This window comes from Asparagus officinalis, chromosome 1 (assembly GCF_001876935.1).
Source record: "Asparagus officinalis chromosome 1, Aspof.V1, whole genome shotgun sequence".
Lineage (NCBI taxonomy): Eukaryota > Viridiplantae > Streptophyta > Magnoliopsida > Asparagales > Asparagaceae > Asparagus > Asparagus officinalis.
The window spans coordinates 58,960,443-58,979,712 of NC_033794.1; the positions used below are offsets into that span (position 1 = coordinate 58,960,443).

Genomic DNA, 19,270 nt, shown 5'->3' on the forward strand with positions numbered 1-19,270 from the left:
CTGCTTTTCCATTCTCTTAAATTTTTAAGTATTTTCTTGCTATTTCTTGAAGTTTTAATAAAACCCTCTACTCCTGTAGTTCGGTTGGTTGTAGTTAGACCCTTGGTGCTGAAACAAACATCGAAGAAGTACTTCTTCACTCGTAATCACTCTACAATCGTTGCCTTTACAATTGGGAAAAGGTAGCTTTTTTAAGTGAAAGATTGGATTTTTGGTTCTTTTGAAGTGATTTTAGTGGAGTTTTTGGTTTGGATTGTTTTTAGGTACACTGCGGGGAATGGGTTGCATATCGTTGGAGCACATGGTGATAGCCCTTGCCTTAAAGTGAAGCCAGCGTCCAAGGTGATAACTGGTTCGTTTTCTAATATTTTAAATGTTTGAAGTTAATGCCTTGGCTAAGGCATTGGCTGGTTCAAAGGATGAGGTATGGCCATTTATCCAAAATTTTACTTTTTTAAGGAACAATAAAAAAAGTACTATGAATCATTCTATTTTACATGCTTGTTCTTCTTTGTTGTGATGCTACTCATTAACTATTTTTGAAGCCTTCTAATGTTTTTCATATTCTCTTTTCTTTTTATAGGTTTCCATCACCAGTTTCTATCCTTATCAGTGCAGCAGTATTTGCTCTTGCTCATCTCACACCTGGAGAATTTCCTCAGCTGTTTGCGTTGGGTAATGTTTTCAAGCTTAACAATATTCATGTAATTTCATTCATAAATGTCACGGTTTATTGACAGCAGCTGATTCTTTTAGTTATTTCCTTTATTTAACTGTCTATTCACTGTGATCAGGAAACTGATTCTATATGATCAATTTTCTTGAGAAATTGGAATTTGTAAGCTTATATAAAGAGGGCCTAATAAATCATTGAATGCATTTTCTCTGTGTTGAATTGTTAAGTATCACATGTCCATAAGAGAACTTGCACATAACTTGAAGAGGAATACACAAAACCATGCTCTAATGAAATAAACAATAAGCGAAAGATCATAGATTTTGGTGTGTGAATATCTCATTAATTTCGACTGTAGGCTAAGTTGATCTTTGTAAGATTCTTTTACATAAGGTGTCATCCTTGAAAAGCTAAATACTTCATTCAAAGCTTGTAACACTGTTAAAACAACATTTAACGATATGCCCTGTTTTCCCTATAATTTCATTCCTTTCTTTTTCTCAACTTGCTAACTGTTACATTTCTATTTGTTTGTTACTTCAGAAGGTGTCAGCATTTTGCAGCAATATAAAAAATGTCTTTTACTGTATGCTTTTTAAAGAGAAATAAGGAACCAACAAGTAGCTAATAACTGCAGTAAATACATGTGATTAGAATTAGACTTATAAGAACCCACTCGTCACATGAGTTAATAAAATCTGCCATGTACAGGCACACACAATTTTCCTAGTATAGTTTTCTACTTCTTATAACATTCCGAGTAGTCCTTCTTGGTCTTCTCTCACCTTCGTATGCATTATTTTCAGTATACTGTTATTTTCAGTAGGGCCTAATAAATCATTGAATGCATTTTCTCTTATCAATCCATCTAAGTCAGTATATTGTTATAACAGCTATGAGCATTCCCTTTTTCTCTCTCTATTATGCATCCGTGGTCTCTTGTGATTTAAAGCTACCTGTACTAATATTCTCACATATATACTGTACATACACTTTTGTCCATATTCTTTTGTCCATCACTATAACTAGGGCAACTGGGGTAGTTTATAACCCTCCTTAATCTTTTCTGTAAATGACTTGATAATTTCTATGTTGTAAATGACTTGATAACTTTATACATTTACTTTGAAGGGTTTAATACTTGTGCTTACTCATCTTTTTATCTTGATGTACGCAGGAAAACATCTGAAGATCCATGCTTGTCGCTCTTTGGGGGATTTATTTGTTGTGAAGATTTAGAACTTAATCGTCTCAAAAGAGACATTTTGACCTTTTGATTAAGTAGTAGCTCTTTGTTTTAATCATGGAGGATTTGTGATATGTGCTTAATTTGGTAAGTTTTTGTGTAAAACTTGTGAAGAATTATCTCAATCCTATTGCTATAATATTGTTATTCGTTGTAATGAATTGTTCATTATATTAAGGCTAAAGTTTGGTTAGTTTGTGTGTAAAACTTGGACTATTGTTACTTTGTATGTGATGGACTGATGTGTGATATCTGGGTGATTTGTTTGATCAGTAAAAAATGAAAACCGTCCCCTTTGGTATAAAAAACATCCTCATAGATCACAAACAAAACCGTTCCCATAGACAATATAACTGTCCTCTTAGGTCAAGCTCGAAACCGTCCCCCTTGGTATAAGAACCGTCCCCATAAAAACCGTTCCCCTTGCTATCAAATTGTTCCCATTGCTTAGAACCTAAAAACCGTTCCCCTTGCTATCAAACCGTTCCCGTTGCTTAGAACCTAAAAACCGTTCCCCTTGATATACAACCGTTCCACTTGCTCTAAACTAAGAACCGACCCCTTAGCACAACCGTTCCCTTATGGTACTATTGGGGACGGTTTACAAATCGTTGCACTAGGAGCATAAACCGTCCCATTAGACCTACGGGCACGGCTGCAAACGAGACGGATGTAGAACCGTCCTCATAGACCTAGTGTGACGGTTTCCATGCCTAGGGTGACGGTTCAGAACCGTCCCCATAGGCCTCAAATGTGGTAGTGTGATTGCAGTTTTCCTTTATTAACAAGAAAGTCGTCTGATTGTAACATCCTTAGTCAAAACTGTCAGTTGAAGTCTGATAGGGGTGAACGATCTATTGTGATTTTTAGACAACCTATAGAACCCCCTCCAAAGTTTTCGAAAGTTCGTGGTTGACTGGAACAAATTTTTAGAATACTTTGGATCCCAAAATTTTGTTGACTGATTGCTCACTTCGTCTGCCTCGAAGACATCGTGAACCTGGTTGTCTGGATAGCATCTTTTGTGTCTTGATGACAACGAACTTAGTCAAACAAGCTAAAGCCCAAGTCATTACTGACGAACCAAACAAGAACGATGATGACAATGAATTTGTCTGAGTCCTTGAGATGCTCCGCTCAATATGCGATGAGGTGTATTCATCGGATTTTGTCTAGGTCCTTGAGATACTCCACTCAATCTGCGATGAGGTGCATTCAATTGTCTAGAAAATTCTTGTAGGAATTCATGAACATGTGAGGCGTAGTTGCAAGAGTTGAGTAAAAGAGAGCCAAAGATATCGAAGCAACCATAGAAACACCAACTACAAACTTGTTAACGAGGTCATCCTCAGTGAGGTTGAGCACCTCTGGGCTTAAGATAGATCTATTGTCATAGACAGAGAGAATTGCAAGCCCGTATGAGAAGGGCCTTATCCTAAGTTTAGTCAGGAGGGCAGCCTCAGAGGAATTCACTTTATCTCCTTTCTTGATCAGCTCAACTGGGGTAATGATTTTAACAATATTATCATTAATCTTGGTTGGAATGTTAAGCCCTTTGAAAGGGTTAGTTGCGTGATAGACTGAAGTCGATCACCAATATCTAAATCGTGCGTTTGACCGTCTAAATGCGAGAATGCGTCTGGAAGTTTAGATCCTTTATTTGAAAATGCAAAAATCGCGTTTTGGTTAGGATTTTCGCCTAAAATCCTGTGCTGATTTGACAGCTACAGCTGTATATAAATGGACCACTGAGGTCATATCAAAAAGTCATTAGACTTTTCTCTTTCTTGCTCTTCTGTCGGCCACTTAATAGGGTTCCTGTTCATCTTTTCCGGCGCTTCAATGAAGGAAAAATTCGCTCTTAGAATGGCTCCTAAGAAGAGAATAGCCTCCAAGTCAAAGATCGCCCAAGCTCAGGGTGCTCCTTCGGCTAAACCCTCCGGGGATGTTCAAAACACCACGCCATCGTCTCCAATTTCTTCAATTAACGGTAAGTTTGGGTAGTCGTGAGTTATTTTGACAGATTCTTTATCCTCAATCTTGGATTGGTGGTTTGTATTCCACCATTAGAACAGAGAGGTCATCCTAAGTGTTTATCGGTTTTAAAACGCATGGTTATCTCCGTCGTTCATGATATTTCAACGTAGGTTCAGACCCTGCGTTTCAAATTTTGAATGCGGGTTGAAACCCTACGTTTAGTGTTCTATATGAAAGCATGGACTCTGCATTGAGGAATTTCGACGCAGGTCTGGACCTTGCGTTTAAAATTTTGGACGCGGATCTGGACATTGTGTTTAAAATTTTGGACATGGATCCGGACCTTGCCTTCTTGAGTTAGACTCCTTCGTTTAACAGACTGATTTTCTTTTCCATTTGTAGTGTGCTACTCCAATGAGCCTCTTTCTTTCAACCATTACTTCGGTCATACGGGAGGTGCGGAGAAAAATAAAATTTTCAGCTTTCACTTAGAGTGCCCAATATTCTAGGACACCAACAAAGAGCGTGCGAAACTCATCACTCAAGCTTTCCCCGAGACTCTCAGGTCCTTGGTTATGGATGCTAGATTTGAAGCCGCAGATCGTGAGATTTTAAAGAAACCATCCTTCCTTTTCGGGGATTCTGTTAAGATGGACCCCAAGCGGATGTCTAAGGGAAACTACAAATGGCCGAGGGCCGTCAACAACCGCGCCTTTTTCTTCCCAACTTAGAGCGAATGTGGCCGATTTCTTATTATTAGTGCGCTTCTATCCCACGGTCAATGAATTGGGAACTCGTTTAGGACCAAGGAGGTGTTGCTACTGGGCACATCACTCCTCAGGGCACTCACCCGGCTGGTTTTAATCATTTTGTGGCCTTGAAGCCAGGTCTATTCAAAAAGGAACATCCTGTCGGTGAACCTGCCAAGTTAGCGGAGGTCTTCATTAGGAAATTTATCTCTGTCAAAGGAGAGTTCTCCGCTCAAGATTTCAGGGCTCCAACATGGATACATTCAAGTGAGACAGACTGATGGGCCCGAATGATAAATTTTGTTTTAGATGAACTAGAAGAACCTTTGAGGACTTCAGAATTGAGAACTCCAATAATAGCCACTCGATATGGGATTTCTCCAAATAATAGCGGACTTTTTGCTATGCTAGAATTTTACAATCCTCACACTGGTATCTTTTTCACTCCTGCTGGTGAGTTAGGCTTCACTCTTCATGAGATGTTTGAAATCTCCGGATTGTCTTTTGGAGAGCTGCCTTATGAGGAGTTTGTTCCCGGAAATAGGGAATGAGAGATCCTGAAACATGGTGCCCCCAAAATCTATAACACTTACTGGGAATTGATGTGCCATTTCCAGATATGTGCACAAACTATTGGGAAAAGGGCCAGTGGTGTGAAACAAGGATAATGGGCAGAGTATCTTTTCCGGAATCTGTGGGACAAAGATGCTGAGGTGACTCGTTTAGCTGCCAGTACTCTTGAGGAAGTCCATGAGCGTATCAATGATGCAACCTCCCACTATACTTGCGAGGTAGAGGAGGACGTCTTCCCAGCTTTCACCACATTTGAAAGCTTCCATTATCAGGCAGAAGTCCCAATCTTCGACATGGCTTTGTTCGCTGGTTTCCTTACTCTTTGATTGAAACGTTGTGTGGTACCCATTAGGTCGGTGGATGCTATTACAGTAGAAGTATTATACCCAGCTGTTCTCCTAGCTCATGGACGGCCTCTAAATCTCCTTTCAGCCATGGTATGCTGCTTGTAGAGTGGTCTACGGGAATTAGCCTCTGAGTTTATTGCCATCAAGAAATTGGACTCAGATGGGTAAACAATCATTCAAATCCCAACCCCTCGGGTGCCGATGCTATATATTTATTTGGTATCTTGGTTTGTGTTGCACTACCCTTCGATAATGTCGACTCCTGAATCGAGCGATACTTCGGCTCCTCTTGTTCAACAATTGGAAACCGCTCGATGGGTCGGTTGGTATCAGGTTAAATTCCGTAAAATATTTAGGCGGGATTATAATAACGAAATCACTTGCAAGTTTCCCATTTTCGAGGGTGGTGCGTACTGAGAGATCTATCAAGACACCCCGGGACGAAATTCTTTTACTACACTCAGTAGAGGTGCCTTCTGGTGGCTCATAAATATTAGCCTAGGCTATCTTATTTTTCGACAAGGGAGGAAGTGCTTCATTGAACCATATCGGCCTTATCGCTTTTCTCGGCAATTCGGCTATGATCAGATTTATGTCGGAAATCCAAACCCTACTCTTGCGTACACAGGTAATATGTATGAAGGAGCAAGAGCTTGGTATTACTCAGTGACAGGATGTACGGGAGCAAAATTCCAACTGTCGCATAAGATGCCCAACGCTCGTACTTCTTTAAGCTTTTGTACGTGGTACCATGCTGCTTCTCAAATTTTAGCCTACAACATGAATACTTCCTGCCTGAAGGCCATTCGCAAATGGTATGCTTCGAAGAGAAGTGCCAAAAAGTTCCGTGCCTGGGGGGTTAACGAGTACTTATCATATGAAAAAGCGATTACTGAAGATGAACATCGGCAATCACCAGAGGGAGTTCAGGAAGAGATCAGGATGCCGGATACTCACGGGGTGGAATCTTCGAGAGTTAAGACTCAGAGTAAAAGCGCTACTGGTAAAAGAGCACTAGACCCAACTGAAGAAGCCAAGTATGATAAACGAGCTCGTCGAAAGTTAGCGCTCGAGCCCCTTGCTCCTAAGCTTATGTCAGATGCTCAGAAAGCATGGCATGCAAAAGAGGAAGAACGAGAGTCCACTGCTATGGGACTTTTGCCTCAGCCTGGTCTCCCCACAGTTGGTCCCGCTTTAGGAGGCCCCGTTTCTTCTGCTCGTTCACTGAATGAAGAAGAGCGTGGAGATGAATTATTTGTAGGGGGTGTAGAATTTGCCCCTGAAGACATACTTCACGATACTGCCTCTACTACCCCTCATGTTGAAGAAGATAGACCTCCGGTCCAAGAACCTACAGTGACTGCCCAGCAAGACTTGGTAGCGGACAAGTCTCCTTCCGCTTCTGTGTTATTACCACCTGTAGGAGACACACAACCCTGCCCTACTACTGGAGTCATATCAAAACTTACCATCACCGAGAATCCACCAGCATTTCCTCCCATAGACGAGGAGGAGCCTATGGACCATAGCGATGGTGCGAATGACACAGATGATGGTGATGACCAAAGTGAGAGTAATGAGAACAACGACAACTTGGGTGATGATAGCGACGATCCCAGTGAGAGGGATATCCCACCACCACCTTCTTCAGACAAGGCGTCAGCCTACATTCCCCTACCTCTCACTGGTAAGCATCATTTGTTCTGACTCACGACTAACCCTTGTTCTGCATTTAAATAGTTTTCTCATACAGATCCTATGATACATGAGGCGAGCGCTGTCGTTCCTCCTTCGACGCAACAGCTTGTACCACCACCAGCTCAGCTGTCAGAGCCACCTTGCTTGGAGCTCTCAATGATAACTCTCCCACCGGCGACTTTATTGTAAATTTCTTTAGCCCCAACAGAAGTTGTAGACATGCCAAGATCATCCAAAATAGGAAAACGTATGGCTCTTCAATCGAGTCCATCTCAACTGGTTGTCAACATTCCCTCTCAGACCACTACGCCAAAATCTCCTGCTGGTCTTTTACTTGGCTCTGTATCTTTGAAAGTTTCTGTACCGTCTCCCATCGCTGCTTCGAGTCCCACGGACGTGCCAGATTTCCTCAAGATTTCTCTTGATTATTTAGAAAGTCTAACAAAGAAAGTGATTGAGGTTGTATTGGCCAGATTTCCTCAAGATTTCTCTTGATTATTTAGAAAGTCTAACAAAGAAAGTGATTGAGGTTGTATTGGCCGGTCGAGATACTTTTGAAACCTTCTTATTTAGAAAGTCTAACAAAGAAAGTGATTGAGGTTGTATTGGCCGGTCGAGATACTTTTGAAACCTTCAAGCCTATGCTCACAAATAGTTTAAACAACCTCAAGTACATGGGGGATGTCTTGGTAGTTGAGCATTGTTCAGAAGTTATTCTACGCCTAGAGGCACAGCTAAGGTTCTTGGAGGCCCTAGGTCGTGCTAATATCCAAGCGCAGATCGCGTCGACGTTTGAGGACATCCGGGACGAAGAAGCTAATAAGTATGAAGCAGCTCAACATCATATAGCTGAGAAGGAAGTTTAGGTGGAACATCTGCAGAAGCTGCATGCTAAAAAACAAGCTGCGCTAGCACTCTCAAATACTTTTTAGTGAATTTACGAGAGAAGATCATTGCCACTGAAGTAGAGTTGGCTAGGTTGAAGGCTCAATTCAAACGAGAAGAATCTATTGTCACCGAGCTCAATGTCAAAAGCGCAACCTCTCTGGTAGATTACCATACAGAAGTCAGTGCTCTTGAAGAGGCTAAGAAGGAGATTGCTACCATGTTTGCTAGCGAAGACGAGCTTCGGGAACGGGCTGAGATGCTGGTGCGAGTTGACCATGAAAAGAAACTTTCTGACATTAAGTCCTAGCTTGCCTCATTCATTTTGATGAATTGATGAGCCTATTTTTGTATCGTTCTTTTGGTAGGAACAACACTTATCTTCTTGTTGCTTTGTTTTCCTTTGAATAAAAGTAGTGCTATTTTGGTTTTTCATCGGAACAACACTTATCTTCTTGTTGCTTTGTTTTCCTTTGAATAAAAGTAGTGCTATTTTGGTTTTTCATCGTTTCTTTTGCATATCATATTCTGACATGTTTTCCTTTGAATAAAAGTAGTGCTATTTTGGTTTTTCATCGTTTCTTTTGCATATCATATTCTGACATAGAACCATGAAATACCGTTTTGATATCCTAGGAGAGATTGTTTATTCTTCCTGTATTATGCCCTCGTTTTAAGTACTGGAAGAAACTTATAAATGTCAGAGGTGTCATATTAACATGGTGAGTTTGTGGTCTTGTCTCTCTATTGGTGGGAGTCAACAAACTGAAAGTGTTGCGTTCGGAGCAACATTGAGGACCTATCTCTCTATTGACGAGAGTCGATAAGTTAGAAGTGTTGCGATCGGAGCAACTCTGAGGACCTATTGCTCTATTGACGAGAGTCGATAAGTTAGAAGTGTTGCGATCAGAGAAACTTTGAGGACTTATCGCTCTATCGACGAGAGTCGATAAGTTAGAAGTGTTGCGATCAGAGCAACTTTGAGGACTTATCGCTCTATCGACGAGAGTCAATAAGTTATAAGTGTTGCGATCAAAGCAACGTTGAGGACTTATCGCTCTATCGACGAGAGTCGATAAGTTAGAAGTGTTGCGATCAGAGCAACTTTGAGTACTTATCGCTCTATCGATGAGAGTCGATAAGTTAGAAGTGTTACGATCAGAGCAACTTTGAGGACTTATCATTCTATTGACAAGAGTCGATAAGTTAGAAGTGTTACGATCAGAGCAACTTTGAGGATCTATCACTCTATTGATGAGAGTCGATAAGTTAGAAGTGTTGCGATCGGAGCAACTTTGAAAACTTATCGCTCTATTGACGAGAGTCGATAAGTTAAAAGTGTTATGATCGGAGCAACTTTAAGGACTTATCGCTCTGTTGACGAGAGTCGATAAGTTAGAAGTGTTACGATCAGAGCAACTTCGAGGACCTATCACTCTATTGATGAGTCGATAAGTTAGAAGTATTACGATTGGAGCAACTTTGAGGACTTATCGCTCTATTGATGAGAGTCAAAAAGTTAGAAGTGTTGCGATCGAAGAAACTTTGAGGACTTATCACTCTATTAACGAGAGTCGATAAGTTAGAAGTGTTGCGATCAGAACAACTTTGAGGACTTATCGCTCTATCGACGAGAGTAGATAAGTTAGAAGTGTTACGATTAGAGCAACGTTGAGGACTTATCACTCTATCGACGAGAGTCGATAAGTTAGAACTGTTGTGATCAGAGCAACTTTGAGGACTTATCGCTCTATCGATGAGAGTCGATAAGTTAGAAGTATTACGATCAGAGCAACTTTGAGGACTTATCACTCTATCGACGAGAGTCGATAAGTTATAAGTGTTGCGATCAGAGCAACTTTGAGGACTTATCGCTCTATTGATGAGAGTCGATAAGTTAGAAGTGTTGTGATCAGAGCAACTTTGAGGACCTATCGCTCTATTGACGAGAGTCGATAAGTTAATTCTGATAAAAGAATTATCATTATGTGACGGAGTGATACAGGCAGGATTCAAACTCCGTGACAATGAAAGTCGTTGTAAGTATGATGCCACCTTGACAATTTTGTCGAGTGATTTGGTTTTAGGATGACTCATTACGTGGTTTGTAGAGATTCAGCACCATATTTTGAGAACGCAGGGACAGAGGTACCCCCTGCGTTTGGGTCTTTGAACTGAGCTGCGTAATAGCGTTATGTATTTGAACGCATCTCCAGATCGTTGCGTCTGGCTTCGCCTATATATCTTTTAAACGTAGGGTTTTGTCCCGCGTCTCATCAGAAGTCCAAACGACTATAATGATGACGAAGAGACCACACTTGGCGGGAGTCTCGGAACTCCATATCATCATCATTGATTGTTTATAAATAGCCTGATTAGTCTTGTCAAGAGCCTTAAACGTTTAAACTTCCTTCTTGAACTCAGAAACGAGTTTCTTCTTGTTAATTCCAAAAACTCTTCAACTGTTTCGCCTCATCTCCGGCCATGGCTTTCAAGAAAGTCTGCTTGCGGAAGGACAGAGGGGCTGAGCACGGAATGTCGCTGTCGGGGGACACTCCTGGGTCGACCTCTGGGTCGCCGGCGACGTCACCCCCACTGACGTCCGGTCCTCAAGGTATGTAATGCTGTCTCCTCTGTTTAGCATCCCCTGTTTAATAAGTTTTCTTAAAATCTCGTAGATGGATTTTGGTTGATGATGATGAATACGATTCGTCTCTTCAATCTTGAACGTAGAAAGATACTTCTGCGTCCTTTGACGAAAACTGTTCATCTTCTTACTCTCGAACGTAGAAAGAAGTTCCTGAGTTCATTGACGAAACGGAGGGTTGATTTCTCAATCTTGAGCACAGAAAGAAGTTTCTGCGTTCATTGATGAAACAAAGGGTTGATCCCTTAATCTTAGGCGTAGGAAGAAGCTTCTGCCTTCATTGACGAAACAAAGGGTTGATCCCTTAATCTTGGGCGCAGGAAGGAACTTCTGCGTAGAATTAAACTTTATCGTTCTGAGAACTCATAACGCAATTTATATTCACTGCGTTCAATGCGGGTCTAGATCCCTTGCGTTCAAGCTGATCTTGACGCATGTCTGTAACACTACGCTTGAATTTATATATTTTATTGACTTTGCTTCTTTTTGCTTTGCTGCAAGGTGGGGTTTCTACTTCTGAGCCCCTCATATCCCATGATTCGGGCTACGCCCCTCTCATTCCGCCCATCTCCATGATCCTCCCAAACGAGGGTTTTGAGCGGGTGACTGATGAGGCTTCCTATCTGGCACCCGACTGCACTCTCTTCCTCCTTAGGCGCCTAGAGAATCAGGTGAAGCAAGCCTTCTCCATCATGATGCATGGCTGGGGCTCTTTCCTTGAATTTCAAGCTTCCATCGAGGAGAGCTTGAATAATCTGGCTGATCTTTCCTTGAATTTCAAGCTTCCATCGAGGAGAGCTTGAATAATCTGGCTGAAGTCAACCTCTATCATGCTCGGCGTTGTGCAGAGAAGATCCGTCGAGGAGAGCTTGAATAATCTGGCTGAAGTCAACCTCTATCATGCTCGGCGTTGTGCAGAGAAGATCCGCCGCTTCTCAGGTGCCGTTCGTTTCTTAGAGGAGCTAAAGCAGACAGACCTGAGGCCTAAGATACAATGGGCCATCAATAATGCCAGGCTGAAAGAGAGAGTTGCTACCAGAGCCCGAGCTCTTGATATCTCGGAGAGGAAGGCCATCATCTGGAGCTTGCAGAAGTAGCGTCTCCAAGCCAAGGGCAGACTCATTGCAGGTGAGCTAACCCAAGAAGAATTCAACCTTAGGGATGCTACCCTCGAGGCGAGGGTCCAAGCAGAAAAGGAGGCCATCCAAGTGCTGCAACAAGAGGCATCTGCTACTGCCACGGCTTCTGACGTCCAGCTTCGCAAGAGGGTTGAAGGAGAGGTGCTGGCGAAGCACCAAAAAGATATATCGGAGACTGAAGCTTACCTCTTAAGCTTCTCTTTATTTTAAACTTCAGCCGCTCTTACTTTTGTTTTCGTTTTGTAATAACTTTACATTAAACACTTATTATCTGCATGGAATGAAGTACTGTTGCTTATCTTTTTTGCGTTTTTCTGAAATGCTATGATCTTTTTGTGATGCTGGAATTTCTGAAAATTGCCCCTTTGCGTTTGAATGATTTGAACGCAGGCCTATCTCCTTTTAGCAGTCAAAGACGCATGGTTTTGTCCTTGCGTCTAAACAGGCTTGAACACAACCTTGAGGCTTAAGCTGCATTTATAAAACTTGCATTTAGGAAGACCTGACGCATTCCAATTTGTTGGGAATCTTCTTTGCTATTGTTAGAGTAATCTCTGGAAGTTTCTTTGTTATAGTTGAAATTCTATGTTTGAATGAACTCGACGTGGGTCTGTCCCCTTTATAGAAACCAAAAATGCAGTGTCGGGCCTTGCGTCCAAGAGACTTGAAACGTAGTGATAGAACTTGCGTTCAGGGAGGCTAGACGCTTTTTCTTCCAACCTTAGGAGTGTATCCTAAGTTGTTAAGACTTTTCCACTGAATCAAATCAATCTGACGATTTTCTGGTAGATTTTGGGAAATTTTCTTTATTATAACAGTTCTCGACAACTTCAATCGTCAGAGGTGAAATGTTAACTTGATGACGTATACAGTAAGAGAAACAAATTACTACTCCTTATCCAAACGAACTCCTAGTAGGCAACCCCCATCTTGGCTTACTGGGGGGAAGTTTAGTGAAGAGAGACTTTGTAATCTACAGGTAATATTTCTTAAGAAATTTCCCATTAACTGGCATCATGAGTCTATCGCCTTTTTTTATCGATGAGACGGTAGGCCCCATTAGAATAGACTGTCTCTATTACAAAAGGTCCTTCCTATTTGGGATTAAACTTCCCTTTGGTTTTGTGGGTCATTACCATAGGTCGTCGATTAGCCAAAACCAAATCGCCTTTCTTGAAAATTCATTCTTTGACCTTTTTGTTATAGGCTTTAGAGATGCGGGCTTGGTACAATTCGATCTGCTGTTGGGCTTGAAGTCGTTTGTCATCTAAGGCTTCGAGTTCTTAAAGACGTCGTTGATGTTTCTCTTCCTCTGTCAGTTCAGTTGTAATCGTGACTCTCAGGGAAGGGATTTGAATCTCTAATGGTAGTACAGCTTCACAGTCGTATACTAAAGAGAACGGTGTGGCTCTTGTAGGGGTCCTCACCGTTGTGTGATAAACCCACAAACATTCGTCGAGTCTTTCGTCCCAATCATGTCGGCTCTTGGAAATAAACTTTTTGAGAAGCTTCATAATGGTCTTGTTAAAAGCTTCTGCAAGGCCATTTGCTGACGGATAATATGCTGTAGATGCAACACTTTGGATGCGAAACCTATCACAAAATCTCTGAAATCCGAAGCTAACAAATTGTGTCTCTTTGTCATGAACTATTCGTCTAGGGACTCCAAAGCGGTAGATGACGTGATGTTTGATAAACTTAATCACATTCGAAGTCTTGACTTCTTTCAGTGGGATTGCCTCCGCCCATTTGGAGAAATAATCGGATACGGCCAGAATGAATCTGTGTCCTTTAGAAGTCGGAGGCGAGATCGGACCCACGACATCCATACCCCACATTTCAAATGGCCAAGACGCAGATGTGGGATGTAAGTTCCCTGGTGCTTGATGGATAAAGTCACCATCAATTTGACACGCGTGATAACGTTTAGCATAGTCAACAGCGTCCGAAAACATTTTCGGTCAATAATAGCCGATTCGTCGGAGGCGATCTCCCAATTTAGCCCCGGGTTGATGAGCTCCGCACATTCCGTCTTGAGCCTCTTTGAGGGCATCTTTTGATTCTTTTTGAGAAAGACATCGAAGAAAATTCCATCATGTGACTTATGATACAGAGTTTGAGAAACTGCATCATAATAGAATCGAAGTGCCTTCCGTTTGATAGCGGCCGCTTCCTTAGGATCATCCTGTAAAATTTCGTACAGGACATAGTCGATATACGGGAATCGCCAGTCCCTAGATTCAAGCTCCATGGAGGTTGTGCAGACTTCTCCTGTTATTGTCTTGTCTAAACTTTCTTCTATAGGAAGTTTGGAATAGTATAGTTCACGTACCGTGACTGGGATCATCATTTCAGCCCCTGGTGGCAATGCCAATGAAGTTGCCAACGAAGCTAAAGCGTCTGCATAAGCATTCTGAGCTCGTGGAATGTATTCAATAAAGAAACTTTCAAACTTCTTAGCTTGCTTTAGCACTACGAAGTAGTACGAGATTAGATCCTCATGACGCACCTCGTATTCCCCTCGGACTTGATTTACGATGAGCTGAGAGTCACCGTAAGCCTCGAGATGCTGAATATTAAGCTCTTCAGTAAATTGCATTCCTAATAGCAGAGCATTATACCCGGCTACATTGTTGGTACATGGTTCGATCAGGGAAAATCCTCTTAGGATCAAGTGACCATTCGGAGAGATGAACACTATCCCTACTCCCACGGTAATTGCTCCATGAGGGTTTGCTCTGGATGCACCATCGAAGAACAATCTCCACACTTGCGTAGTTTCTCGAGTGATGCAGGCTTCAGCGATTTCGTCGGGTAATCCTTTGTACAACCTAGACGTTCCTGGCACCGGGTGATCGGCTAAAAAGTCCGCTAACGCTTGACCCTTGACCGCTTTTTGGGGCATAAATTGCATGTCATATTGTGATAAGAGGATGACGCACTTTGCGAGCCGGCAATTTAGAGATGATGGTTTCGTTATCAGAACTCTCAAAGGATTTACCTTAGAAATGACATGAATTATTTGTCCTACCAAGTAATGTCGCATCTTCTGGACTGCGAATACTAAAGCGAGATATTCTTTCTCCACCGAATTATACCGGTGTTCGGCTCCCATCATGGTCCTGCTTAAGTAGTAGATGGCTTGCTCTTGGCCTTGATCGTTGTTCTGAGCTAGTAAAGCTCCGAGAGAATGGTCCATGGCCCTCACGTATAACAAGAATGGTTTATCTAATACTGGGGCCACGAGAACCGGCGGTTGAGTGAGATATCTCTTAATCTCTTCAAATGCTCTCTGGCATTCTTCATCCCAAATAAAGGACACTCCCTTTCTCATAAGTTTAGAGAAAGGTTGGCAGCGTCCTGAGAGATTGGATATGAATCTCCGAATGTAGGCCAGTCTTCCTTATAAACCTCTGAGTTCTTTAAGATTCTTCGGAGGTAACATATCTTGGATAGCACACACTTTCTCGGGATCAAGAGAGATTCCCTTGGATGTGATGATAAACCCCAGGAATTTTCTGCTTGATACCCCAAGGAATGATTTTGTTGGGTTCATCTTCAGCTGATGTGTTCGCATGATATCGAACATTGTCTTCAAGTCTGTAAGACGATCACCTTTATGTTGGCTTTTTACTGCTATGTCGTCAACGTAGAATTCTATCTTCTTACGCAGATGCTCATGGAAGATGGCGTTCATTGCACGTTGATAAGTTGCACCTGTGTTTTTCAGGCCGAAGGGCATCACTGTGTAGCAATATACCCTAGTGGGGTTCTGAACGCAGTATACTTTTCGTCTTTGGGATACATCTTGATTTGATTGTATCCTGAGAATCCATCCATGAAAGATATCATTTCATATCCACATGTATTATTAATCATGACATCGGTGATGGAAAGAGGAAACTCGTCTTTTGGACAGGCTGCATTAAGATCCCGAAAGTCGATGCATATACGGACCTTACCGTTTTTCTTGGGAACTGGGACAATGTTGGCTACCTAGTCCGGGTGTTGTTCTTCTCTAACAAAACTTGAGTCTATAAGCTTTTTAACTTCAGACTCAATTGCTTCAATGATCTCTGGATGAAACCGGCGTTGTTGTTGTTTAACGGGTTTTGCATCCGGATCAATATTGAGACGATGCATGGCCACTTTCGGGTCAAGACCAGGCATGTCTTCGTAATTCCAAGCAAATACATCTATATATTCTCTAATGAGAGATATAAGGTCCTCTTTCTCGGATGATGACAGGCTTTCGCTTATGAAGATTGGTTTAGGGTCGGATTCGTCCCCCATGTTGACCTGGATTACTTTGTCTTCAGTAGGTGGTTCGCGCTGCTCAAAACGTATGTTCCATAAGATGTTAAGACGTTTAATCCAGGGATCATCAATTGAGTCGATTAACTTTTCGTCACCCCCTACGTCTTCATCTGGATGACTGGTCGAAACCATGTTCACGGTCGAACTTTTAAAGAAGGGTCCGACGCTGACATCGGATTCCCACGATGAAGTTCCAGATGAATGATCCTGACACAAACAGTTTCTGGTTTCATTTTCTGAAAGGGAGGGAGTCGTGATATAGCCTACGCCTCTTCCGGTTTTTTGATAATAATCCGGAGGTTTTCCTTCAGGGGTTAGAGACATCCGAATTGGTGTTTGTCTTCCTTTCCCAAAGTTTAAACCTTGTTTTTCGTTAAAGTTGTATCCCATCCTTTTCATCAGATGTACAGAATTAGGTTCATGGTAATGGAATTGCGGAATTCCATTATCTTCTTCTGAACTTCCTCGTTTGAGTAGTTCAGGTTTAACTTTACCAAAGTAGATCGGCTTCTGCCCTTTCTTGTTAGATGGGACTTTAAAGAAAGCCTTCTGAGCATCTTCTACTTCTTCATCTGAAGCGAAGGATGACCTAATCGGTAATGTTAGTAATGCATCGGCGCATAATGTGTGCCATGAGCTGGTACCTATCTTAGTATCATTCTGTATTTGTTCAGCTTTAGAGGATCCATCAGACAAGTACGTCAAAATAAAATCTTCATTAATGCACCACTCGCCCTCACTCGGTACATTATTATTGTTCTCAACTAGACCCATTACATTAAAGTTTAACTCCCATAGACAATCTCCTTCAGGGTTTGGCTCGACGTCTGCTTCATTACCGCTGTCAACCTCTTCTTTCTCCTGTGATTCTGAGTAGAAGACCGAATCTGTGTGGAAATTTTCCACTCCTCTGAAAGGGTATTTTTCTGCAATAAGGGTTCGAACTTCTCCTTCATCATTGGTATACTTCATAACCTGATGTAGGGTGGATGGGACAATGCGATTTGCATGAATCCATGGTCGTCCCAATAATAGATTGTATGACGTATCCGCATCTATGATGTAACAAGTCACTTCAGACTTGAGATCTCCGATCTGGCATCTGAGTTTGATCTTTCCCAGGGGCCGAGTGCTGTTAGCGTTGAATCCGAAGATGGTAGTCTGAGTAGCGTTCAGCCGATGCATGGGAATCCCTAAGACTTGCATGACTCTGTAAGGCATGATGCTGAGTGCCGAGCCTGGGTCAACCTGAACACGGCTGATTTCTGATGACCCGATGTATCCTGTATAGTACAAGGGTCTGTCATGTTTATGTTTCACTTGTATATCCTCCCGAGTGAATGATATACACGGTAGACTTCTTGCTGCTTGTAAGCATTGCAGGCAAGACTGATCTTCAGAAGCTTCAGGGATCGGTGCAACTTGTGTAATAAAACTCTCCGTATTCTTTAATGCCTCAATTAGAGCTTCCTTGGTGGTTTTGGACAACCTTAGGAGTTCATATAGAGTAATCCTAGCCGGTATATTGGCCAATTGTGCCATGACATTGAATCGGAAAGGAGTGCTCGATTCTCCGGCTTCCTGCAAAAGGTTCCTATTATACCAAATTTCTTTCTGTTTCCCTTTTTCAATTGACTTCTGTGGACCCGAACCCCCAGCATCTTGGCGTGGTTCCTCATCTTCTTGGGCAGGCTGGTTATATTCTTTCAAATAAACCTTTCCTGACCGAGTGCCAGGATTGTCTCCTGGATATGCTGCCAGGACGATTCTTGATACTAGTCGCCGTGCGATCACTCTTGATCGCGGAATTATCAAGAGTGGGTAAAGAAGAAAACGACTGAAGAACACAAGAGTTATAATTAGGGCGAAGGAAAATACCTTCTCTAGATTATGAGAATCAATTGGACTTACAAAATCTATCTCTCACAATCTCTCTAGATCAAAGAACAACCTCCCTGATCTCTTTTCTGATTACAATCTGAGTTCTAAACCCTAGAAAAGTCGTGTTTCTATTTATACTAAACAGAAATCCTAACTGGAGCAGGAAACAGACCCATGCCCGGAACCGCTACGCGGTCGACCGCAGTGCCTAAGGCGGTCGATCGGTCAGAACGTCGAAAACTGGAAAAATCAATTACAGTGTTTCCGGTCGACCGCAGCGCCATCATCGGTCGACCGCTCTCAGTCCCGAGACATAGTCTGGGTCTGTGCACTAAGCGGTCGACCGCCGCGACCAAGCCGGTCGACCGGCCAGAGCCCAACTGTAATTCCTGCAGTTTTGACGAATCCTTCGACTTCGTTGCTTCCAATGGCCTCTTCCACGACTCCTCTACTCTATTCTCAAGATACCATGAGAATCATCTATCCTCAAGCTCCCATGAGGATCGCTAAGCTCCCGAAGAGAAGATACACCCGTATCATGGGTCCCCCCTTTAGGAACTTGAAGTCCCATTCAAGTTAGAACTTCAGCTGAGGGAACTCGCGAGCCCCTCCTTCTCTGTTGAACCACTTGGCCTTGCTAGGGACCTGACCTTGACGTCCAATGAGAAACGACTCCTTCGTCCCCCGCCTCGTCTTGGTCGTCTTCCGTTCCAAAATGCAATCTTCTTTCAGTGGCTCCTCTCTATCAAACCACAAGTCTTCAACATGCGGTAAGATCATCTTGTCATCACCTTCATCATCCAATAATGGAGGCTCAAACAACGTCAAGTACTCGGCATTAATCACCGAATACATGCCTAAGTAAGGTGGCAAATCTAAACGAAAAGCGTTGTCGCCAATCTGATCGATAATCCGAAATGGACCATAATGAATAGGCTTCAACTTCTTCCCTTCTCCTTTAAGCCTCTCCTTACTCAATTTTAACCATACCATATCGCCTTTGCCAAAATTACAAGGAACCCGATGTTGGTCATGCTTCGCCTTGTACTTAGCTTGTGATTTCTTCAATTAAGCTTCAACCGTGGCATGAATATTTGCAATCTTCTCGAGAAATCGCTGAGCTCGTTGTCTTTCA

General features: G+C 42.4%; 1 protein-coding gene and 1 long non-coding RNA gene across 2 annotated transcripts in view; one reads left to right on the top strand and one right to left on the bottom strand.

Moving 5' to 3' along the window:
* Window positions 592-2,115, top strand: LOC109842608. The gene is made up of 2 exons (XR_002247330.1): window positions 592-675; window positions 1,854-2,115. It is a non-coding gene; the product is annotated as an uncharacterized LOC109842608 (long non-coding RNA).
* LOC109834813 (60S acidic ribosomal protein P0-1-like) overlaps window positions 3,138-19,270 on the bottom strand; it is a 103,342-nt gene continuing 87,209 nt past the window's right edge. The window contains 1 exon segment of the mRNA XM_020402832.1: window positions 3,138-3,475. Coding sequence (XP_020258421.1) covers window positions 3,138-3,475 — 338 coding nt within the window.